Raw genomic sequence first — 25,457 nt, 5'->3', positions numbered from 1 at the left:
GTAGTTCAAAAAGCCAATTATTAATAAAGGGACTTTGTGAGATACCAAAGATTCTCCAATCTAATACACTGGATCGGTATCAGGCTGATGCTGCCTTTCTTAAAAAGGTAGGGATCGGCTAGATGTGACGAGTTCACTTACACACAATCATACGAACGTCATTATAAAAGATATTGGTTTTTTTTTCTATCAGCTACATTCATTCAGTCAACTTGAGTCAACAAACATACATCATTTGCCCAATATCAATAAATACACTGAGCTGAGGTGAGAAACAGGTGGTTAATCACAAGAAGAAGGCAATTAACTCGGACAGCTGAAGCCTCATTTAACCACACAGAGTGTCTGAGCTTGAAATAAAGACAGTGGACTTTGTTCTCCATTTTCTATGTACTCGTTCGGTGTTTCCTCAAGGTATTTAAGTATTTAGTATAGTGTTTGTGTGTATAGGATGCTTGTTAACATACAAAACAAAATAGTTGTACTATAACTCATGTGACTGAGATGATTTTTCAACTCAACAGCAACTCAAAATGACATTTTCCTTCCCTAAACCTGTGGTAACTGATTTTTTTTTTTTTGTGACCGGGGACCACAAGCTGTGCACACCGCACTCATCTTTACATTGATATAGCAGACTTGTGTGCAAGTCAGTGGGCCCCAGGAAAAAGCTCAAGTCCAATATTCACTTTTTTGGTCTCGAATAACTCCTCAAGGGAATATCTGTCTCTTTACCTGCTAAATTATCCTCTGTACTCACCAGTTCATCACTAACTCTGTCTGTTGTTTGCTGCTGAGCAGGTAGTGTAGTGTATTTTCAGAGCTTTTTTGCCGAAAACAGATACCTACAGCAGCTGAAAATTACAAAAGCATGAGAGTGAACCAAAACAGTTGCAGGCCAAAGAGCTAAACTGAAAATGTTAAAGCCTTAAAAAGCCAAAGGGAGCCGAGGTTTCAGGTGATAATTCTCTGTAGGTTCCTCACCAGTGTGAATCATTATTTAACTGTCACATTGTTATTTCATGCATTTGTGTAAAATATCACTCATAGGGTTAGTATACAAGAGTAGGTACACAAACTGTGGATCCTTGTGATAAACAACACTGACAACTTCCATGGTTATACTCCAAATGAAAAAGGACACTGCAGTTTTCCACCTTAAAGATTATTTACCGTGTGTTGAAATGCGGTAAATTGGTTTGGATTCTCTTCCCTCAAGACTGTTTAAGTTTAACGGAGAGCTGATGACATTTCTGTGGAGGCCCCAAACCTGTGGAAAAGCACTTCAGTGCACAACACATCCCAAAAGTGTGCACTGACATATGGTGACCTAGAAGAATTTGTCCTGGGTCTTTTAACTTTAAGGGCATTTAATCAAAACTCAAACTAACATATATAGCTTTTGTGTGTGTGTGTGTGTGTGTGTGTGTGTGTGTGTGTGTGTGTGTGTGTGTGTGTGTGTGTGTGTGTGTGTGTGTGTGTGTGTGTGTGGGTCTGCGTGTGCATGCGTGTGTTTGGTTAAATGATTATTGCAGTCTTTAAAAGTGCTTCTTAATCCAGTTTCAATTCCTCAATATCAGGCTGCGTTGCCACAACTGTTCCTTTCGCTTCATTCAGCTCAACCACTGCCGCCGCTGTTGGAACCACGCCCACTGGTTGCTGATTGGTCTGCCCTTCGGAAAGGTTGTGAACAGGATTTCCAGACCATAATCACGGCAAAGACTGAAGCTGTGAACAATAAATGGGCGGAGTCAGGCTAGAACAACCCAACTCTTCCAGGAGAATTATAGAAAAAGTAGAGTTTTACTTTCTTTTACTTTCAAAATTTTACATAATGAAAGGGGCAGTGACTTTTGTTACATTATGGACTTACTGTGGTGCCCTTATTTTTTTATGTAGAAAATCTCAACTATTTGTTTTAATATTACATAAGATCAAATACCCTTCTGTTCAAATTCAAATTAGTAATACAATTATTGTTTAAGTGATCTTGCACAGGGGTGTACACATTTCTGTTGTGTACTGTACATATATAAATAGATATATAAAGCTCATGGTGACAATTAACTACGAGGCTCTCTTTCCGATTTGGAAAATCAATCAAAGCAGTGAAATGTTGAAATGGCAGATTGGCTCTGGAATAATGAGCAACTGCAGCCAGTGGACATAAAAAAGGTTAATTTCCTGCCCTTGAGTTTGTTGATTTGCTGCCTGAGCTCAGCACTCCTCCAGATTGAAGTGCGAAAACAATGTCGGCAGGTGTGCATTTGATCTAACTGAATGACATTTACCCAGGTACCCTTGAGACTGAGTGGTAAAGCACTGTAAAGACCTTTTGTTGCCTCACCTCTGATGAAAAAAAAACAACTCACTAAAGCCGAATGCTCAGCACAGAGTGTGATCCTGTCAAATGGAGATGTATACTGTGATTTTTGTGTGTTTTTTTCCAATCGGTTCTCCTCTTGCATCTGTCTATCCCCCGCGACTGCCTTCCAAACACTATTGGACCTCCATTGCTTTGCTTTCGTCTTTCTTGTCTTCCCGCTCTGAGCATCACTTCCCTCCCATCTCTCTTGTTTTTTTCATTCTTCCCCTCGCCTCTACCCTTACCTCTCTAATTAACACCTACTGTAGGCTCTATCTGCTTTAGCAAACCCCCAAGGACAGAGCAAGAAAGAGAGACAGAGAAAGGGAAATAAATACAATAAGACAGGAGAGAAATCAACTGAGCAAGAGAGAAACTGGTATAGTGATATAGAAACAGATGAAAGACAGATTCACATGGTTGCTGTTGGATATATAGCCTCCTAGAGCCAGTCAGAGGAAATTTCTAAAATGAAAATAGATGCTGTGGTTAAAATTAACTGAATAAAAATATCAACTAAACCAGTGCAATAATATAAACATACTTTAATGTACAAAGGCCCAAATGCACACAGTCTGACACATACACACAACCACGGGCTCTCTAGAAACCATCTGTCTTTGTAAAGCCATCAGAGACCTCAGGACAACATCAAACGATGCTGCAGATCTCAAGGTGCTTGACAGTATGCATATGTGTGTGTGTGTGTGTGTGTGTGTGTGTGTGTGTGTGTGTATGTGTGTGTGTGTGTGTGTGTGTGTGTGTGTGTGTTTGAAGTGACAAGAACAGTGTGCCGTCTTCTTTTATGGCTTGAGCCTCAGCTGGTGTTTATCAGTAAGGGTGGAGCCCGTGAGTGAGTGAGTGTGTGTGGACATTAAGGACCTTAACAGATCATTTCAGGCAGGCAAATGCGCCGTTATAAACTGAAATATGAATGCATAGGCACGGGAATACACATACATACAGGTGTGTCACTCAATATGTCACCATTGAGACTGGGAGAATAACACACAGACAAACTGGTAGGTTAAAAATGGCAGTGCATGCATGTCGGTTTGAAAGGCTAAAGCTGTTTGCCCAAATGAAGAAAAAGAAAACGACCACAGGCAAATGCACTGGCACCCAAATTTGCAAGCATTAACAAACACACAAACAAACACACACACACACACACACACACACACACAGGTTAAGTGAAGTGTGTGTGCGTACATGTAGCCACCGCATTAGTAGCACAGATTTATATCAAGTATCGATTAACAATGGACGTCTAACATCACACGCACATAGCAAAGCGCTGAGTCAACAATACACTGAAAAATGACTGTTTATATCCACGGCACTCCACCACACCCATAAATTATGAACTATTGACTTCGCACCTGTGCACAAACACGCACAAACACAGGCAGACAGACACACTGAGCAGCATGCAAAAGCACCTTGAACACCTGCCACAACAAAGAGCTACCTGCCAACAAAGAAAAATACAGACAGAGACCGCACATAGAACATAAAACACTTGCGCATACACACACCTTTTGGCTGGTAAATTGCACTGCATCATCTGATAAAAGGAGTACGATATTTAAAAATTATTTGGTGTCCGCAGAGGAGTATTTGCACCACAAAGCTGTGCCATTAATAACAGCTGAGGCCTGCAAGTATCTTGGCAAGCGCACAAACTCACAGAACCAAAGGATCAGACAGGTTGTGACTTACCTCCACCTCCACCGAGCAGCGTCTTGTTGGCTGAGAGACAGACGAGAAGGAAGAAATAATTGTGAATATAACTGTTGATGTTATTGAATGTGGCTTAAACTTTAACAACAACAGCTCAAACAATTAATCAGTCAAGAAGTGGACAGACAGAAGATTCATAATTTAAATCACGAAAAATGTTGTATATATTGAAATATATTATGTACTTTGCAAATTGCCTCAGGACTGTTCAGTTCAAATTACCAAAACAAATATTAGAAGATGTCACACTAAAACTTGTGGTCTGACATTTTCACAAACTGAATGAATAAATAGTCAACAGTTTAATCCAGTGGCACTCTAAATGCTCTGTCTTGACCTGCCTTTTTCATGTCCCCCTGCACATCATAACAGATTTTATTTTTAAAAGTCATTAACAGGATTGGGGGCTCCACTAATAATAGTGGAGCCAAGTTGCATTTTAATGAAACAAAGTTAATGATTCGGGTGAGCATGATATTGCCAGAGGTTTGTTTATTTTTTTTGACATAAATCATATTCATTCACTCATTTATTTCCACTCTGTATTTTTCTGCTGGTCTTCACCCCCCTGAGGGGCGTGCACCACAGTTCACAGACCACTGGATTAATCAATAACTAAAATAACTGTTAGTTGCAGCCTAATGACAACTAAATTAGAATTAATTGTTGACCACAGTTGAAAACATGGTTACAGTAGTAGTTTTGAGCAATCCCTTTCTCAAAACATCCAATCTGTGTAAAAACATCAGTTTAACTGATCAGCCAATCAACAGGAAACTGATAAACACGAGTAATAAATTCATAATAAACTCATAAATAATTGATAGTATAATTATTTTCTTTCTGTCATCTGTCATGCAAAAAAATTTTTTTTATTGATTCCAGCTTTCTTCCTTCTCACCACATCCTCTGTATAAAAGTATCATTTTGCAGCTGATGAGTTAATTTATCAGTCAATGAAAATCAGGGAACTATTTTGATAATCGATTAATTGTTTCAGTGATGTTCAGAGAAAAAAAATTCAAAACATTTTTGAGTTTCAGCTTCTCAAACATGAGGATTTTTCTAATTATTATAACCATTTACTTTTAATTCTAACATCAACTGTAAACAATATTTTAAAATTTTAGACTTGGTCAAACAAACAATATATTTAAAGGCATCACCTTAAATGACTGGAAGTTGTTTTGGTTACTGATTTCCATCAGAGCAATTACTTTTTCTGCCTTTTCTGTGACCTCGAACAAGTGTTTATCAAAAAAAACCCATTAAAACACATCGTCATTGTATCCGAGTTCTGAACATACATAAGTCTTCATTAGCACTGTTGTCTTCATGAGAAACTCTGATCTCCTAAACTCAAAATCAAGCTCAATATCTAATTTGGGGAACTGGAAAAATTTTTTTTGCAAATATTTACTTCATTGGGAGAAAAATGTGTCTCCACATTTGTCCTTCAGAACACATTTTTTTTTTTATTGGTGTCAGCATTTCTTTTCATGAGTCCCCGGGGCTCTCAGTACCGCTGGTTTTGCCCTCCAGTGAGTTAATTGTATTCACCTGGCATTGCAGGTGTAACTCTGTCCCTGATTAGATGGATAGAGAAGAACCAGCAGGCTCCGAGTCCCATCAATGAGGACTGAGGAGCACAGCACAACATGAACGAGTAACTTCCTGCAAAGCTAATGAATAAACTCTCGCTGAGGCTTCAATCCGAGGGATAATAAACAAATCTGTGAGAAGAAATGGACAGAAAAACTGGTTCAATTTGTCATTTATTTTTGAACTATTTATGAAAAATGTCAATTATACGGACACTTTCTACCTGGATAACAAGGAGGTGGCTGTAACTTAGATATAATAACTATATAATGAACTCTTTTACAGCAAAGCAAACACTGAATTAATGCAAGAAGCCTTGCTGGCCAGTGTGTCCCATATGATTACCTTCCTTACTTGAATCAAGTCACCGCACGTGCTTGTAAGTGTAAATTGCTGGCAAGGTGATAAGGCTGGCTGTGGCTCCTTTTGACATATGCGATACCCAAGTGTTGTTCGCACCTGCCTATCTATAAACGTGTGGAGTCAGCAGTGCCAGCCCGAGGACATCTCCAGCGCTCTCAGGAAACTCGAACCTGACCATAAACTCATACCGATCATGTTTTCCCAATGTTTTCTCTGCTCAGGGCTTCAAATTTTGGTTGCTGTGACCATGTTAGGATAATCTGATGAACACAATCATTCTGCGAGGGACAGTTACAAAGTTACATCAGAACACACAGAGGACAGCTCTTGTTTTAGTTACTCCTTGCCAGAAGGCATTGTGCCAGCTGGGTACGCACTCAGATTGTATATGGGGCGAGTTGGTTTGAGAGCAGGAGGAAGAGAAACTAAGTCCCACAGATGTCCCTTTTCTCAAGAATTCACAACACTTCAACATTTGCACCATCCCCCACTGCCTCATTAATGGTAAATACCACTTAATTTGAGACTTTAAACAAACTGCATTTCACCAACATCTCCCAAAGTAAAAAATCTCCACTCTCCAATCACAAATGTGCAGCTTCATGCAGCATTCTTAGAAAAAGAGTAGATTGTTTAAGGTGACAGAGTGACAATATTTCAGGTGAACAGCTGATGGAGCTTATGATGAACTTGAATAAAGTTCCTTCGGAGGTAAACCCTCATACAAATAAATTGTCCCAATTAGGTTTCCCATTCATCCTGTGCTGATTAGCTGCAGGCTCTACATAAGGGTTATATCACATACTGGGTCTTGTTAATACTCCTCTGTTCAGACTAACACGCCCAAGGCCATGTGACAACTGAACTCCTGAGTGGTGAAAGATTTCCTTTCGAAAGGAAGACAAATCTGCCTGAAGGAGATGCAGGAGGATGCAGCTCTGATGCGGAGCACTGGACTGAAACCACAGTTATTCCAGTGTGGCTGGTGGCGGTTTGAATTAGTGAGCCCGCCTGAGACATAAGGATTTCCTGACGTCTTACTTATTTCTCAGTATCCGTGAGCTAGTATCAAACAAGTCATTCAGGTCCACCAATGTAAACCTGCAATAACTGATTCTCGTTGCCACGTAGAGCAGTGGAAACAAGTTGCGAGCATAAATTTGACATCTAATCTTATGTTGGTAGGGTGAACTTGTAAGCAAACCGTTACTTCTTTAAACATTCAGCAGTTTTGGATCAATATTATCATTTCTGAGTTGTGTTTCTGTCCATCTTTGGAGATGTTAGTCCAACATTTACTTTTTTTTGGTTCTATTTTTAGTTCTCTTCCCATTCCTAAGGGAAATATCTGTCTCTAGCTGTTAAATGCACCACTGAGTTCACCAGATAGTTGGAACCTGTGTGTGTTTACTGTTTAATGCTGAGCAGGTGAAGTATAGTGGGATTGTCAAGATGTCTGTGGCATCTGAAAACAACACAATGAAAGCAGATTGTGTGACGCAAAACAGAAAAACGTTTCAGGGCAAACCCAATAGATGAGCGGTTAGGGCTCATGCACACGTGTGAAAATACATCAGCAGCTGAGTCCCAGTTTGAAATGACATGTCATTTCCACATTTCCTGTTTGCTTCGACTTCAATTATCTAATAAAAAAGGCAAAATGCACAGAACCCCTCACCCCATAACATTGCAAGCAGACAGTTAAACAATGAAGATCTTCACCATGAGAGATTTGGTGCTCGCCTGCCAGTGGGAGCAACAACCAACCTTATTATTAGTGGGTAACCCGCTCTATCTGAGCCACAGCAGCCCCAATATATTGTTATCATAAAAAACATGGAATATATTCACTTTAGGAAACGTCTTAACAAGTTAAAACCAAGTCATGCTTAAATACGTCGCTAAGAGACTTTATTATAATTTAATTTCAATGTTTAAGAGGACTAAACCATATGACACTCAATTATAGATCCTTAAAATGTAGATATGACTCTCTTTTATTTATATCTTGGAGAAATCTTGGAGAAATACATTATAACATTAGCAGCCAACATGCAGTGTGCAATGAATGTAATGTATCAGATTATGTTAACTGACCTAGCTGATTGTTTAATATTTAGCATTTTGTAATTTGAGGTAGGTTATGTTTGTGAAATGCAATTTCACCTTTGTGCATCATTAATAAAACGGTTTTTTTCACTATGTTGACCACAGTCAACATTGCATTTTTTACTCTTCACTGCATTAGCAAACAATTGTTAGCTTAGTCACTTGGTTCGGTTTGCAATGTAACAGATACACTTGGCAGCACCTGAAAGTAAATATTCAGGAACAACTAACCTTGTTTTTTTTTTTTGTTCTCCACTCAATTTGTATAAATCTCCATGTCATTAAAATGTTTGGACCAATTTATCATGGTTTAACAAGTGTGAACTTTCGGTCGAAAACACACCCCAAAAAGATGGTTTTATTTACTTAATACACAGTGCAATTTCTATGATATTGTGCATTTGTAGTTTCTCTGTAAAAAATACAAAAATAAAGACCACAACATGTTGCATGTTTGTGTTGCCATCTGGATCATCAAGGCTGCATTTAGTGTGTAAAAGATCCGACTCTATCGTTCACAGGTGCTGTCATCAAAACCTAATAACTGATGTTTTAGAGTGCTGAAATTTTGGTCTGCAATCACACCATTGTGTCATCTGTCTAAGAGTGGGATTTGAATTTCTCTCTAAAACTGTTTGTTTTTTCTCTCCCTCACATTGTCACTTTGAGGGGACACTGAAAGCGTGGACCATCATCCCCACTTGTATGATGTAATGAGTCAAGACAACAAAGACATGTTAAAAGAAGACCAAAAGTTCTTGGAGAGAGATCGGGGAGGCAGCCAGGTGGAGGCTATGACTGGTATCAACACTGCCGTCGTCAGACATGATCGGACAACATGGCCTACTTCGTTTGAAGCACCCCGAACCCTTAACGATGCTCTCCTCTCTGTCTTTATTTCACTGCATCGCCTTAAAAACATGTATCAAACACGTAATGTGGGGTTGACTGCTTGAGCCCTTCCTTTTGGTATACTCGTGTACATTGTTGGCTGCCTGGCCAGTTCAGAAGCTGTAATATATACACCAACATCCTATTTTCATTTTAATTTGCCTTTCGGAGAAGGTGCGCCGAGCTCGAATTCAAATTCAACTTTTACTCTCCCTGTCACAAGTGCAGAATTTATTTTTATTTTATCTCACCATGGATCTCAGCCGTAATCTTTATTCATAGGATTATATAATTATTAAGACTATCTTATGTAAGGTACAATGGATCTGTGATCAATTTACAATGATCCCATGTAACGCTGCTGATCTCTGTGTAGATACATGGGTGCTGGAGACAGAAGCAGCCTCTGAGCCCTGTGGGGAAACAAGGGCATCAAAGCAACCAAAATACCCATGTGCATGCACAATCACGAAGTTGCAGAGATGTGGGAACACACACACACACACACACACACACACACACACACACACACACACACACACACACACACATACATTGAAGCACACAGGTACACGTACACACACACACACACACACACACACACACACACACACACACACACACACACACACACACACACACACACACACACACATACATTGAAGCACACAGGTACACGTACACACACACACACACACACACACACACACACACACACACACACACACACACAGGAGGATGTAGGAGCAGAGGGGTGTGAACACCGAGATGTGCGTGCACACACACACACACACCATACTTGCCAGCAGTCACGCATATGCACACATACAAATGCAGACAGTCATGTTTCAGTGTTTGGGTAACCATGGCGACGGCAAAGCCCAAAGGTTTGTTACTGAAACCTAGTTAATTAGAGAGAGCGAAAGAGATAGATAGATAGACACAGACAGACAAACAGACAGACAGACAGACAGACAGACAGACAGACAGATAGATAGATAGATAGATAGATAGATAGATAGATAGATAGACAGACAGACAGACAGACAGACAGAGAGAGAGAGAGAGAGAGAGAGAGAGAGAGAGAGAGAGAGAGAGAGAGTAATGTCGATACTCGAGGGAAAGTGTTTCACCATCTGTTAAAACCTACCCTCTATCTGGTCATGTTTGTATGCAGGGTAACTGTGTGTGTGTTCATGTGTTTTTGCGCGCACATAAGCTGGCCAGAGTTGTTGCATGGGCAAACACAAACACACACAACTCCCTTCTCCCATGGCACTTCATACATGGAGGCCAACAGTTTCTTTTTCCTTATTGGTATTAGATGACTAATTGGAATAGCTAATACTGAGCCGCTAAATAAAGCGCTCTAGCATCTGCTGCTGAGACACACCAATTATGGAACGGGGAAGGGATCAGGGTGATAAGTTATGCAACTACGTACAGAGCGAATAAGAGGGAGGGAAGGAGGGTAAGTTGACAGGGAGGAGGAGAGCAAGAGGTATCGGGGGACGGAAGAAAGGGCTCGGGGAGGGGGAGGAGAGAGGGAGGGGTGACGGAGGGTGAGTGAGGGAGAGAGACAGAGACAAAGTGGAAGAGACTTGAGGGAGGAGAAGGGAGACACAGGACTAAATTTGCTGGGAACATAAAACAACAAGATGGAGTATAGTTCTTCTTTCTTGGGCGGTAAGTGATGACACAAAGGGGGAGAGGGACACGTAGAGAGAGACAGGTCCGCATGGATTGATGCATCAGTGAAGGACAGCAGCTAAATGCTTAAAATCTGGTCGGGCTGGAAGAGGTGAGAGAAGTTGGCTGGGAGAGAGAAGACTAAAGAGAGGATATGAGCTCTCAATTGCTGTTTGGCTCAGTGTAAAAACTGGAGTTTAATCACCTGCGTGTGAGTGTGTGCGCGAGTGTGAATGTGTGCCTCCCCGTGGGATTATGTTAGAAGTCAGGAGTGCTGATGATGATGATGAAAACAGGGTAAAATCTACTTTACATGAGGCTCTGCGTTAAACCCGTCTTCTGTCTTTGCGCTCTGCGGCGCTCCATCTTATTTTTCTTTCTCTCTGGTCTCTATGCTTCTACCCGTCATTCCTCAGGCCTCAGTGCAACCTGTTTGTGTATTCCTCCCTCTCCCGCTTCCCTCGCCGTCCCTCTCTCGCCACCCTACCCACTTGTCCTAACTACCATCATAGCTCTTTCAATTCCTTGCCATCATTTGTTGGCCTCACCTGAGAATGCCAAACAATTTGCCGGTGTCCTCATGTCAGAAAGGACAAAAGCTATTGATACGGCGCGGTGTGAATGTAGACAAGACTGAAAACCTTTTAAAGATTAAATGGGGATTATAGTACGGATAAATAAAACATCACTTTTTCAGCGGAGGATGACACATATATTAAAAGAAAAAAAATGACGAAGAAATTAGGAAGATGAAAGCATTTGCTTTCAATGACAAAGCCGCTAAGTACTGTTTTAATTATGCATTTAAAGAGTATAAAATAGTGTTCGGCCAACCCTGGGCATCAAAACAAGCAATCCAGACCAACAAAATTAGCAATACATAATTAGTGCAGGACTAAAAGGAAGATTTTAAAATATACGAAGAGATTTAATCCATTTCAGATCCTTTTTCCTGCACCTGTGTCTCAATTGGAGTCTTACTTACTATGAATGTTTTCAAGCCTCCTGCGGTTTTACTCACACCTGTGTGTAATAAACACCTTATCTCAAAGTGTGTATTTGTATGAGCTGATGTGGCATTTAAGTCGATTTATAAGTGAGGATCCTAACGTTGCTAATTACCTATACGTTCTTATCGTGCGTTCACACCTGCAGTGACGATATGACAGGAGGCACCTCGAAGTCGCTGATTTCACATTAATGCTGAGACGAGAAGTGACAAGAGCAAAGATTTCAAACAACTTGGAAACGAGTGAAAGTTTAGTGAGTTAAACTTTATGCAAATGAGCGGTGATGCAGGAGAGAAGTGGCCAACTGAAGGGTTCACTTTGCGTTTCTCCCGCCGTAAATCCTCTTGAGACGACAGTTACGACAACAATTGGCGACACTTTGTGTACTTCCGGTACAACTCCACTGAATTCAGTGATTTGGCGCCAGACTACAAGTCAGTAAAAATCTATGAGGCCAAATCAATGAATTATGACATCACCGATGATTATTTGATAGAGATAACCTTGAGCATTTGTAGTCAACAGGTGAAGACAAATGTAGTGAAGGTTGTTTTTTTTCTTTCCTATGAAGATTCCATTAAATATTTAGGCAAACAATTTATATTCAATACTGCTACAGTGATTCTTGAATTGATCAATTTAGAGAAAATCTATTCATTCTTGTTTTGTTTTTAGACGATAGTGAGACCACGCAAGTAATTGAAATGCTGATATTAGAGTAAAAATATTATAATATTTATATATCTGCCAACATTATATGTACTGAATGAACAGTAGACTGTATATAAACACACTAATCATTCAAATGTGATTAATCAATCAGTTTTGACACTTGACGAAGATAAGTAAAGAAGGCAGGACATATTGTAACGCTGACATCAGTGCACTACAATGTTAAACTTCACTGGCACTGGGAATTTTATTGTTTACTACAAGCATCTTTTTCTGCATTATGTTATGTCAAAAAAATCAGCCAACATGTACCGGTATAGTTGTGATAGGTCAATATCGTCCGAGTGATGTCACAATCTTGTGTGCTTAGCTAACTTAACATAACCCAGAGAATCCAAATGTTAGGTCTCCTTCTGAACCTTTGACAGAACAACAGGTAATACGGGATAAAGGCTTTGTCTGACATGAAATCATCTTTGGCAGTGCTCTCAGAAAAGTATCGAGTTTGTCGTCTCTTTCATTGGCACGAACACACAGGAAAACTCCCTTCTGAATATTGATCGACCAATACAGCCAACATGCAAATATGTCACAGAAGAAGCAGTGCAAAGTCTGTACAATGACACCGAGAGCAGCTCGGGGAGGAAGGCTTCATTTCTCCTTTCATGGTCTACAATTTAGAGTTAACATCCAGGTGGTGTTTCGTAAAGCGAGTTCAAATTAACCTCAATATTAAACTTACAAAGTCTATATTTACCTATCCAAAAGGTCTAGTGTTGTTTATAGATAACATTTAGTTTGCAAGTATTAACTTTTTTTTGGACAAACTTCGTCTCCTCTAGCAGTTGCTAACACCATTCTTATTATGCAGAGAACTAAGTAGGACATGAATACAGAATCAGATTGTGAGCAATCCCATCAACATCCTATCAATATTTAAATGAACCCAAATTATATTGTGTCGTGAGCTTCCCCACAGTTTTACAAGTTTATCTAAATCTGACTGAGGCTGTTTTCTTTTGAGTTTGTGGTTTCTTAGCATGTTCATGGCAGGAGATTTGCAGGGACTATAGAGCTAATGCATTAACCTACTTTTACTTAAGACAATAATTGGTTGCGCAGGGCTATTAAACTGATTCTACGAGGAATAACAATACACCATAAATTACAGTAATTTACTACAGACTAACAAATAGTTCCTAAAGGAATATGCCTGCTTTTTTCATTAAAACCATTGTAAAACAAAATGGAAATGATATTAAACTGATAAAAAAAACATGCTCCCTCCATTCAATAATTTCAAACAAACAAATGCCCTGATGTGGTCCTATCAAAAGCTGACTGTGATCATCTTTTAAGCAAGGTTTGAATTGCATTAAACAGAACTATACCTGAGGCATTCACGCCTGTGTTCACCTTTATATTAAAATATAAAAGAGGTTAGCGAAAAGTCTAAATTTAACCTTAGAATGATTATCATAAATACGCCGGAATTACCTTGTTGCATATATAGAATATCAATGTGTGTGTCAGCCGATTACATATAGAAGACCATCGTTTGAGGTCATTTAGGAACAGTGTTCGTCCACCAGAGAGCACTGGCAGTTCTGTGTATGTCCATATAAAAAATTAATAACAGTACGTATCAGACTCAAAGATTTAGTAGTGGCCAGGCTCTATACTATTACCAGTAATATTGTTTCAATCTGATTGCGACTGTGAGTCTGACTATCCTTTGAAATGAATCAGACTAAATACTGGGTAGCTATCGCTGGAAGCGCGCCAGAGGGTGCTGGTGGTGCAGCTGCACCCAGTGCCCCAAGGGGCCCAATTGGGCCCTCTACAGATGCTCTATGTGCAGATGAGTTTCAACTGTGTGTGTGTGTGTGTGTGTGCTTAGAGAGGATAGACGTTTGCCAGTGTTTGCACTCAGGTCTGACGTGGCCATGTTCTGCTGGTGAAAACAACATTTAATATTGCTGTGTATGCAGCATCCGTAGGGCCACGCTGTGGTAAGAGCAGCCCAAAGGTAATAAATGTAAATTAATTGTGAGGTGTTCCTCTAAGGCAAATAAAAAAATTAAAAAAAAAAAAAGTCACTGGTTACAAAGTGTGAATTAAAACCCATCAAAATCAATGTAACCAGTGTCGAGTCCCAGTTATTAGGCCACAAGGAACCTTTGACTTTCCTGATAGGCTACAGTGGGAAGTCAGGGACTGTATTTGTGTAGCCTGTGTGTTTCCTCAGACTGTGTGTACTATGAGACCGTGTGTGTGTGTGTGTGTGTGTGTGTGTGTGTGTGTGTGTGTGTGTGTGTGTGTGTGTGCGCGCGCACCTGTCACTCTATTGCGTGGTGAGTTGTCGGTAATTGCTGGACCGTGGCGACCTGCTGAACCCCTGTAACGGAGCTCAGAGCCGCTGTAAAGAGTACCGCCACCACATACATACACAAGAAACAACACCGCGCGCAGCCTCGTCGCGAAAAGGAGGAGGAGGAGGAGGAGGAGGAGGAGGAGGAGGAGAGAACGTGCGCTGGAGGCGACACCTGTCAAGCCGTTACTAAACAGACTTGGTTTATTTCTAAAGACTGAGGCGCCCTGAAGACTTGGGGGGGGGGTGGGGGGATAAACCGAGGTGGAAATAGAGATTAGTCGCACCTATTGGCGCTGTTTTTGCGCTCAGGGAGAAACACGGAGCTCTTTGAGGAGAGAGAGAGAGAGAGAGAGAGAGAGTGTGTAGCATTAACGTCATGACAAGCCGTTTTGGAGTTGAAGTCGCGAAGTTGACGTAGATGTCGGCTGAGAGGAGCTCACTGACAGCAAGAACCGGGAGCAGAAAGACGCTGGAGAGAAAGAAAACACGGGACTATATCCGAGGTTAGCCCTTCTCTCACTCACTCTCTCTCTCTCGTTCACTCTCTCTCTCTCGTTCACTCTCTCTCTCTCTCACACACACACACACACACACACACACACACACACACACACACACACGGTCTCCAAATACATTAACCCACAGTCGAGCTCAGAGTGAAACAACAGGGTGGGAGATAACTCGTGCACATCGCGGAGCCTCGGTGCGGACAGACCGAACATCCTCCCCGTCCCACCGCGGCGCCTTCGCCCGGCTGTAAAGGCGGCTCAACGGGACTTAACGGACCCGCACAAATACCTATTAACTTGAGAGGATGATATGACAAGGATGCCCTGAGGGGAGCGAGCAGGAGAGAGGCGGAAAAAGGATAACAGAGGTATGATGTGCTCCGTCTTGATGACTGTGCATTCGTGGGTGAAAAAAAGGTAAACGGCTCGTTCGTGTTAGGGACTGTCAGGCTCTGTCTTGTGGCTCTTGACGGTTACATGTTGATGATGACAGGATTTTCCACTCTTTGTGAAAGAAGATGTGTGTACCTGTTTGTATGGATGCGTGGTCATTTGTGCGGCTACCTGCTGGACCAGCCTTTACACAGTGAAATGAAACAACAACAAAGTGAGAGCTTTAAACAGCAGGGCTTCAGAGAGTTACAAGCAGAGGGAGATTAAAGTGAGAGATTATATTTTGCAAAGAGAAAGAATTCCCACTTGCATGTTTTCTCTCATCTCTCCTATCGCTCTTTCCAGCTCCCTCCCTGCATCCCTCATGTGAGCAGTAGTGTGTGTGTGTGTGTGTGTGTGTGTGTGTGTGTGTGTGTGTGTGTGTGTGTGTGTGTTTTTCATATTGCGTGCCGTCTTTTTTATACGCGTGCGTGTGTGTGTGTGTGTGTGTGTGTGTGTGTGTGTGTGTGTGTGTGTGTGTGTGTGTGTGTGTGCGTGTGCGTGTGCATGTCTGTATGTTTGCATGTCTCAGAAAGGCCAAGTCTCCCAACAGGCAAGCCCTTCTTACATTACAAGAAGGGCTGAACACCCTCCCTATCCATACACACACACACACACACACACACACACACACACACACACACACACACACACACACACACACACACACACACACACACACAAGGGCCTATGTGCTCCGCAGCTTGTGATGCTGCGTGTTGTGTAGGACACCAACTCGACAAAAAAAAAAATACAAACAAAATGTTGCGTCATGCAACTCATATCAGTAAAACTGCCTGACATCTCTTATAGGATGTAAACATAAACACACATCTGGGGAGGTGCACACATGTACATACAAGTAGAGGATTAACAGTCATACGGGGCCATATTGAGGCAGCAGATTAGAATGATATTCTCGGGGCCAAAGCGGCACAGAACATGGGATTAAAGAAGAAAGGCAGAGATGGATGGATGAAGGGAGTGATGAACAGAGAACAAGGGAAGAGAGTGAGAGGCAAAGAGGCCAAAAGAGTGGGCAAGAGAGAGAGAGAGAGAGAGAGAGAGAGAGAGAGAGACAGCAGCACAGAACATGAGATTAAAGTGTAATGTCCTAGAGAGGCAGAGAGAAAGAAAATCCAGGGCAAGTCATGCAGTTAGAGGGAACTGCATTGGCAGAATGTGGCGAGAATAAAGACGAGGAGAAGGCAGCAGACACTCTTTCTCTACCGCCTCCCTTTTGATCTCCTCTTATTCACCCATCCGACAGCAAGAGGGGAACGCTGCTTATATAACTCTCCATTTGAAGCACAATCAACCAAGAAGGGTTTGGAAATAAAGAAAACAACACAATAGGCATCTTACGGATAGTGAAAAACAAAATTAAAAAATAAAACCGAACAGAGGTGTGTGTGTGTGTGTGTGTGTGCGCCCAGTCACGCAGACATCAGTATTATCGCTGTATCTTAGTGGTGGGACTCTTTATTTCCTGAAATCTGTCACAGGTATCATTCGCCCAAACAAGAGGCCCTTTTACACCTCAAACTTGGTTGTTTAAAATCCTCCCGCTCAGCCATGTCAAGCTGTGAACAACACGCGTGTTAAAAGACATGGTAATGCCGATGTGTTCAGCACAGCATGTGTCGGCTGTTAACATTTATGTAGGCCCTAATAGATCTCGAAGAAGGACCCCTGACAGATTAATCGAGCCTTTGAAGCAGTCTTGTATTAGTATTCTGAACTTGCAATCATGTTACTGATGCCAATATGAGGAAAATAAAACACAATAACAAAGAAGGTATTAGATGTTCTTCAACAGCCTAACAGCTACAGCTACATTTGAGATTCTTCTTGCAGATTTTTAGAATATCGAAGCTCAGTGCTGAATTTGTACTGGCAGTAAAAAGTGGCTTTACTAGAAAATACTTGATTCAAGATGAAAAAAAAAAAAAAAAAAACCTTCTTTGGTGTTTTGACCATTTTAAAACCTGCATTACCAAACTTTTTTGGTCACATGGGGGCCATGCAAACAAGTTAAATAAACAATGTTGACATACTAACACCTTGTTAAGCTGATAAGGTAAATATGTTACTGCCCATTACACACCCGGCAGACAGAGAGCAACACACACATCTATTTGGTTTCTGGCCAGTGTTCGCTCTCCTTCTATCTCTGTTTGGGTCTGTACAAAGGAAAACATCCAACCAGATATCACATCAAAGTGCGTAATGCACTCATTAGTCCACCAGCAGCATGTATTTGGTGAAGATGTTGGAGGTGTACATGCCTTTCATTAGAAACATGCAATTTCACACGTTTCACCTTTATCCAATTTGGATAAACTTGAGTGGGTAATAAACAACCAACACCAAAAACAAACTTAAAGACAAAACCTTTGTGAAAAAGTTTGTTTTTCATGGTGCTTTTTTTTTTTTTAATTTTTTTGTATTATTATTCCTTAGGTGGGAACCAAAATAGCTCGGGTGTTGCGCCTGAACCTTTTAATAGCAGAGGAAAAACTATGGGCAGAAATATGTGTCAGTAGAAACTGAATTTGACTATTTTATATTTGGAATTTGAATTGCAAGACTTGAATAATTGCTTTAATAATTGAATTTGAATGGCTGAACTTGAATTAATTTGCTCTGAAAGCGCATTTAAACGTCACTGAAAATTCAACTCTCTAAATTCAGTTCTCACATTTCAAATTCGGTTGATGAAATTCAGATTCAGTTCGTGTCTCACGCATCCGGGTCTTTGAGGAAGAGCAGTCGAGTGCAGATTCACAGAGTTTCCATTCAGTTATCGCTAGCTAGCCAACGCTGCACTTCAGACGCTACTCTGTCAGTGTAGATGAACAGACGAGGAAGTCGTGTCTCTTAATAAGCGGAGAAAGCAGGATCGGTCGCTGGACATGCGCGTTTTATTTCAGAAAGTAAGTAACAGATACCTTAATATGGAACAGCTGAGTAGATGAGGCATCTTTTTTTTTTCTTTTTTTTTTTTTTTTACCTCTGACAGGTTCAGATTGGAATTATAAGTGTCTGACAACATTATTGAAATAATTTCTACAGTGACAGACCTGCGAGTTTAATGAGAAGCAGCCGTGACATTGCTGTGATCAAAGCCACCAGACTCCATTCATAAAAACACAAATTTTAACTGCAGAGCACGGCAGTTTCGTTCCGGCCTGGTGGCTTCGAACAGACGGATGTTTACGACCGTTTCTGAATTCATGTGATCTTTGACCAATCAAAAAATGTACATAAACACACATAAATAACGCTTTTTCTCACACGAGGCGCAATTCAAAAGTTCCGAGACAGTTTGCGTCGTGTGCCGGCGCGGCGTGGCACCATGACGGGCACGGAAGCTACGCGCTTCGTTGGATCGCGTCCCATCTGCGGTCACGAAAACGTGTGTAACTCAAGTGACGATGTTTTTTTTTTTCAAGCAACGTAGCGTTAAGCAGGCTTGCTGACCAAGCCCCTCGCTTCCCCCCTGCTCCGTCCACGTCACAGTGTCGGGGTCGTGTTGTGACCTCGCAAGCAAGAAAAATAAGCTCCCTTTAGCTTTTGGGCACTAGAACCCAGGTGGTTAGGTTTAGGAAAAGACCACAGTTTGGCTTAAATGTGATACAAATGCAATTTGGTTACGTTTAGGCATCATAAGCACTCGATTAAGGTTGGGAAAAGATAAGTACTTTTATGTAGGCAACATAAAACACCGTGTAAGTTACTTACTGTACGTTAATACATTACATCGTGGAAGTAAATTCAATTCAATTTTTTTTTTTCCCCCACACTGGTAAATGTAAACTCCCCAGTAAAGTGACCGCAGGGGTTGTAACCACCCCCCCAGTTTTCATCAGTAGTGAGGGAACTTTCCCTGGTGGCGGTTTGCTCAGTTTACCGGTGAGTGATTGCATGTTGATGTTCAAGGCTCTGGGTCAGTTCCCTGTGGCGGAGCTGTGCTTCATGTACCCAAGTGATACGTCTGCTGTCCTGAAGCTATTTTACCTTCATAGCTAACGCGCCAATATTTGAATGATTTCTGACTCCGTTCATTTGTTAGTTTAGTATTTTACAAAATCTGACCTTCGTCATCTTTGTAAGCTCAGACCGCAGGTGACGCCGATTCAAAGTCGGGATTGATTGACTTGCCTTTCAAAGACCGTCCTCAGCTTTGTTTTCATGCCTACAGTCATGATATTCAGCATTAATGTTTCACTGCAAAATGTAAATAATTGAGTGGCATGAAACCAGGACCGGACTATTGCTGAGCATCAATGCTTGGCGACATTTGGCATGCTGTTAACATTTCCTTTTATTAATGATTCAATATTGGAATTGGAACCCCTCCAAATCAATACCCGATGGGAACAAGTGGAGGATGCCTGCGCTGTCCTCGACTGGCTTGTGGCTTTCTCATGGCTGTTTAATTTTTGTAAAAGCTTGTTCTGTCTAAAGATGGTGAATGGTTTAGTTTCCTTATCAATCAGAAGAACTGAACTGGATCAGATGGTGTTTTATTGAACTGCAAGAGAGGAAATTGTCTTGTCACCGAATACAAATGGAAGAAAATTTAGTGTACACAATTCAGTAATAATCTAATATACACACACACACACACAAGCTGTACGATAATAATTCTAGTCTGTGTTCTCTTCTCTTACAAGAAGAACAAACCAAAAGAAGAGGGGTGAGTGGGGACTGCCTGCAATATAAGGGTCTCCAGATATACCTGAGCATTTGTGTTTCCAAGCCTCCCACCCCATCAAAGCCTGTGTGCGGGAAATACTGCACTCGTAGCCAGATTTAGAGCTGAACCCCGCCCCCGAAACAATGATTTCATAAGCGTGCCCTGAACAGCTTTTCAGAGACTTAGACCGAGACAGTACCCAGGACAATTTACTGAGGATTACGGCACGTTTCCTCATCGCTAACACAAGGAGGACAACACAAAGCTCGTTCAGAAGTACACAGTCAAGCTGACAATGACTGAATCTATAGTCTAACTCCAAACTGTCGAGCTCTACGAGTCAGGTTGACCATTCTTACTTTTCAGACATACAGTTTCATTCATGGCAGAACCATGTCAGTAGACATAATATTTGCACTGTATTAGACTATAAGAACAAACAGGGTGGATACAAAACTCATACAACTGATAAAAAAAAAAAAAAAATTAAAAAAAAATCATAATGTAAATGACGAGTCAGCAGGCTAAGAGTGCACATGCGGTGTGCTCTTATTGTGTTATGGATTTGGACCGTTGTCCTCTCTGTTACAATGTCTGTTTCTCTACAATGCGTGCAGTGTGCAGCAGAAAAAAAAAGGAAGTTGTACATTCAAGAAATAAACAATCCTATCTGCAAAAGGACAACGGGCAAGCTCGCTGAATGACACGCGCCCATTTCCGAGCTGCAGTAATATGTCATCTGTATCTGGTCAATGACCCAAATCCTTGCATTTACACTTGGTAGGGCTGTAAGGGCGTCTGTACATGTCCCGCTGTGATCCAAACAATTACAGTCACAATAGTTTGTTTGTGTCAACACTATTGCACCAATGTGACAACAATTCCAGAGAGCCTATCAGCTGCAGCGTGGGTACTAGCGTTAGCCTATGACACTGTGCAATTTCTATTTATTTTGTACAATGTGTTAACTCTGACACTGGATGGAAGCATGAGGCCCCCAGTTGGTTTTGTCCGATGACACTTCAAATAAAAGTTTAATCAAACAAGATAGCTGTAACCTCAGTGTTGACAAAAAAAAAGGGAGAAAGGCAGGGTTACTTTGTCCATTTATAAACCTGAAATTACACTTCTGGCTCAAACAGTTTCTTAAATTCTGAAAATGGAATTTTTTTAATTTTTTTTTTAATTTTATTTTATACTTGAGAGTAAACAAGATTTGAGTGCCTTAACTATTCCTGTAAAAAAAAAAAGTATTGCCACTAAGCATTTAATTGCTAATCAGCTAAGTTTTGTACAGAGGACTGACATGTGACCCCAAAACCAAGCTACACTACAAACTGTGAATTTTGTGTGACGTTACTCCCAAAACATCTGGTGTTGAGAGTTCTTGTTCTCTTGATTCTGCCTGGATATTGACATCGAATCTTACTATTTAAATTTAATTTAAATTCAGTCATGGCAGGTGAACTTGTCAACAAACACGGCACGTACGCAAAGGACAGAAATAATTTGGAGTTAAGACTTTCTAGCTCCAGCTCAGTAATCTTTCAAATTGCTGGTTGAATTTTTTTTTTTTCCTCAGATGCCCAGCGACGTTATTTTGTCAATCAGCCTCATGCTGTAAGTGACATTCACTTCTTATATTTCAGTTTTTCTTGTTTCTTTGCTTTCTTTTTATCAAATTGAATTGGGCGGGACAGTTAAACAAAAAGTGTGTGTGGGGAGGGAGGGGGGGGGTCACATGTTTCCGTGCACCAATGAAGATCTGATGACAGTTGGTGAGCTGTTTGGACACCGTCAGCCATGTGTGTCCAGACCACACCAACACAGTCCTGATAGTTTTTTTTTTTTTTTTCTTTCTTTCTTTCTTTACTTTAATTGTTGCTAGAGTCACAAATATTTAATGCCAAATACACACTGTACAAATGTCCTTTACACCCAGCCTGATGTGGTCTGGCAGATCTAATATAATCTTAATGAGTTCTCAGGGCATTTAAACCTTCTATTAGATATAGATCACATGTTAATGCCAGATGTAAGAGACATAGTGCCGTCAAATCTTGACACCGGGACGGCCGAAAATAAATTAATAGGTAGACTTTTGGGGGGGGGGGATTTCCTTTTGCATTTCCTCTTTGTTTCTATAGAGTGAACATTCTTTACTACCTACAATACAGAGAACAAATTAATTCAAACAACATTTCAAAATGTATTTTATATATGTCGAGAACCTCGTCTTAGTTTGTAAAACCTTATGCAAGCTTTGGTAGTAGGCAATATGGCACTGATACAAACTGCGCTTTTATATAATTGAGGTTATGCCGTGTTTTGGCTGCGACTGTCCTGAAAAGACACAATAGATACGATCCTTAGAAAACCTGAAATAAATATATCCCACGGTAGATGCCGGATCAAAACATTACAGACGTGCATTACACAATTTGGGGTGTTTTCAGACGAACAAACATCAACATACACACAAGATACACACAGCGGCTTTGCATTAGGCTGTGTTTTTATTGCATTACGGCTTTGCGTCCGTGTTTGTCTGCGAGTGTGTCTGAGTGTGTGTGTATGTGTGTGTGTGTGTGTGTGTGTGTGTGTGTGCCGGTCCATTTGTTGGAGCAGAGGAAAAATGCGGGAGATGAAGGTGGGTCAGAGAGAGCAGCAGTCACACAGGGAGAAGTTCAGAGGTGAGCTTTTGTTTGAGCAGCAGGGATGACTTTCTGACTGCCTGCACTGTTCCTTTACCTAGCTTTAAACCAGCCACTGGCTCCTCCGGAGACACCGGCACCTCTGATTAAATACCAGACCGAGCTGAATAACTGCGAAAAAACGAGAACTGAGCTACATTACCTCCTATTAAACCTGAGCTGATAATTCTCACTTGTGCATAAAGAGACTTGACAGGAAGACATCAATAAACCCCTGGTTGTTTCCACTCAAGTAATCTTTTATTTAAAGGTTCGGTGTGTTGACTTTAAGAGGATCTATCGGCAAAAATGAAATATATTATTCATAATTATGTTTCCGTTGGTGTATAATTACCTGAAACGAAGAATCGTTTTAATTACCATAGAATGAGCCCTTCATATCTGCACAGGGAGCAGCTCCTCTTCCACGGAGCCATGTTGTGCCGCCCTGTTTGTGCTTTAAAGGAGCAGTATGTAGGATGTAGTGCCTTTAAAAGGTGAGGATGTGGATTGCAACCTGCCAAGTGTGAATGAGACTCAATTGTGGCAGCAAGACTCACGAAAAAGTCGAAAGGCAGTGCAACATGGCGGCTCAGTAGAAGGGTAGATATCATCTGTAGATATGAAGGTCTCATTCTAAGGTATTGCAAACGCAACGATTCTCTCAAACGTAGCTATGAATATTATATTCCACTATTGCCAATAGATTCCTCTAAACCCTACACACTGAAGGTTAAAGAAAGAAATGGCTAACAGTGAAGAGCTGTTCAACAAAACGCATCAATAGCTGGAGCCATTTCTTTTGTCATGGGAATTTTACAAATAATAACCTCTGACACGAGAAGAGCAAAATGGCTCCTTTTTGAGAATGCTGGCAATTTCTTTTACACACTTACTCATAATTTGTGGTTTTCACTGTCAAAAACAGAAAGAAAACGACTGCAGAGAAAATAAACCAAGTGGTAAAAGGAAAGCAAAAACCAAAAGATTTGATCGTTTGGTTGAGGAGTTCAATTGAGGGAAAGAAGGATTTCTTTTTGATCCTTCATGGATCAAAAGCTCAGAATGCTAATATAGAGGGACAGGTATTAAAGTATTAATGAATAAATCAAGAAATTATGGCCGAGGCTTATTGATTATTTTGGCAATAAACATCGTATTTCTGAGGAGATGAATGGCACTTTCTCTTTGTGTATGTCTTGTAATTACTCAAAACAGGAAAAAAAAGATAAGCACATGAAAGATTTTGTGTTTTTTTGTTTTTAAAACAATAACAGATCAGAGTCAGAGGATTGTATTTGATAGGATAGAATAGAAAGAAAAACCACCAGAAAGATGAAAAACAAATGGCCCTCATCTTAGCCCAAATTGTAGAGCATTTGTAACGGCAACCGCGTGCCAAGAACCCAGATTGACAACATTTTCCAATTTCGTATGAGTTGCACCACAGTTCACATCTGTTGCAGCAGTCTGAGTGCATCGCCTGTAGCAAAAATTAGCGCTGCAATGACGTGGTGCATGTAATTCATTTGGAACTTGTATTTTTAAAACAGCTCAATTTTAGACGACCAACTGTGTGCCTTTGTTGTCTGCGTTCCCTAATGACAAACTGTGGGTGTCCGAATGTAATAAATCTTTATCTGTTGAAAAGCATATATTAGAACGTCGTCTAATTTCTACCTTTTACTTGTTTATTGGTCCATGTTGCAAGCCCCCACTTTTCCTCATGGACAAGATATTTTAGGGACTTTCTATGTTCAGCTCTCTTCTTTTGTCGTGTGCACATTCTGGTGAAAGCATGTCCAAAAAAAAAAAAATAATAATGTGAAAAACATGAAAAACATTCCCTTTCACACACCCACATCAAATCTAGACCAAATGCCACAGTTATTAAACGTAACAACACAACTGCACAACGACTGAAATCTCTAAATCTGGAGCAAAACCAGTGTAAAACCAAATGTCAAATAAAAACAAAAAACTATCACGGTAGCAAAGGCAAACGAACGCCGCCACACGAGCCGAGATAAAAAACGGGTACACGAGCCAATTACCGAGCCGTGCTGAGAAAGTGCTGCGCTCTCTGCAACGCATGAAGAGATGCTGCGTGGTTGTGGAGGGCAGGAATGTGTTTGACCCCTTTGTATTGAATTCCGATAGATCTCTCAGGTATGCACGGGGTCGCGCTTGACTCCGAGCCTGAATAAGCTTTGATAATTACCCTCCAGTTTTTTTTTGTTTTTTTTTCTGGAGTGCCCTCGTCGTCTCTTTATAATCAGGAAACGAAGGTAAACACGGCGAAA

General features: G+C 40.9%; 2 protein-coding genes across 4 annotated transcripts in view; one reads left to right on the top strand and one right to left on the bottom strand.

The window, feature by feature from the left end:
* Positions 1-25,457, bottom strand: part of macrod1 (mono-ADP ribosylhydrolase 1) — a 114,885-nt gene that overhangs the window by 43,731 nt on the left and 45,697 nt on the right. For all 3 annotated transcript variants that reach the window (XM_069171306.1, XM_069171305.1, XM_069171304.1), the window contains exon 4: positions 4,088-4,117. In XM_069171306.1, the coding sequence (XP_069027407.1) occupies positions 4,088-4,117 (30 nt within the window). The remainder of the gene's footprint in view (positions 1-4,087; positions 4,118-25,457) is intronic.
* flrt1b (fibronectin leucine rich transmembrane protein 1b) overlaps positions 15,060-25,457 on the top strand; it is a 33,130-nt gene continuing 22,732 nt past the window's right edge. Inside the window, 1 exon segment of the mRNA XM_069171303.1 lies at positions 15,060-15,321. The gene's annotated coding sequence lies outside the window, so the exon portion shown is untranslated.

Source organism: Embiotoca jacksoni, unplaced genomic scaffold, assembly GCF_022577435.1.
Source record: "Embiotoca jacksoni isolate LCO1_2020_lvr unplaced genomic scaffold, fEmbJac1.0.p SCAF_5, whole genome shotgun sequence".
NCBI lineage: Eukaryota > Metazoa > Chordata > Actinopteri > Embiotocidae > Embiotoca > Embiotoca jacksoni.
The sequence above is the reverse complement of the archived record's forward strand: the minus strand, read 5'-3'. Positions and strand labels throughout refer to the sequence as shown.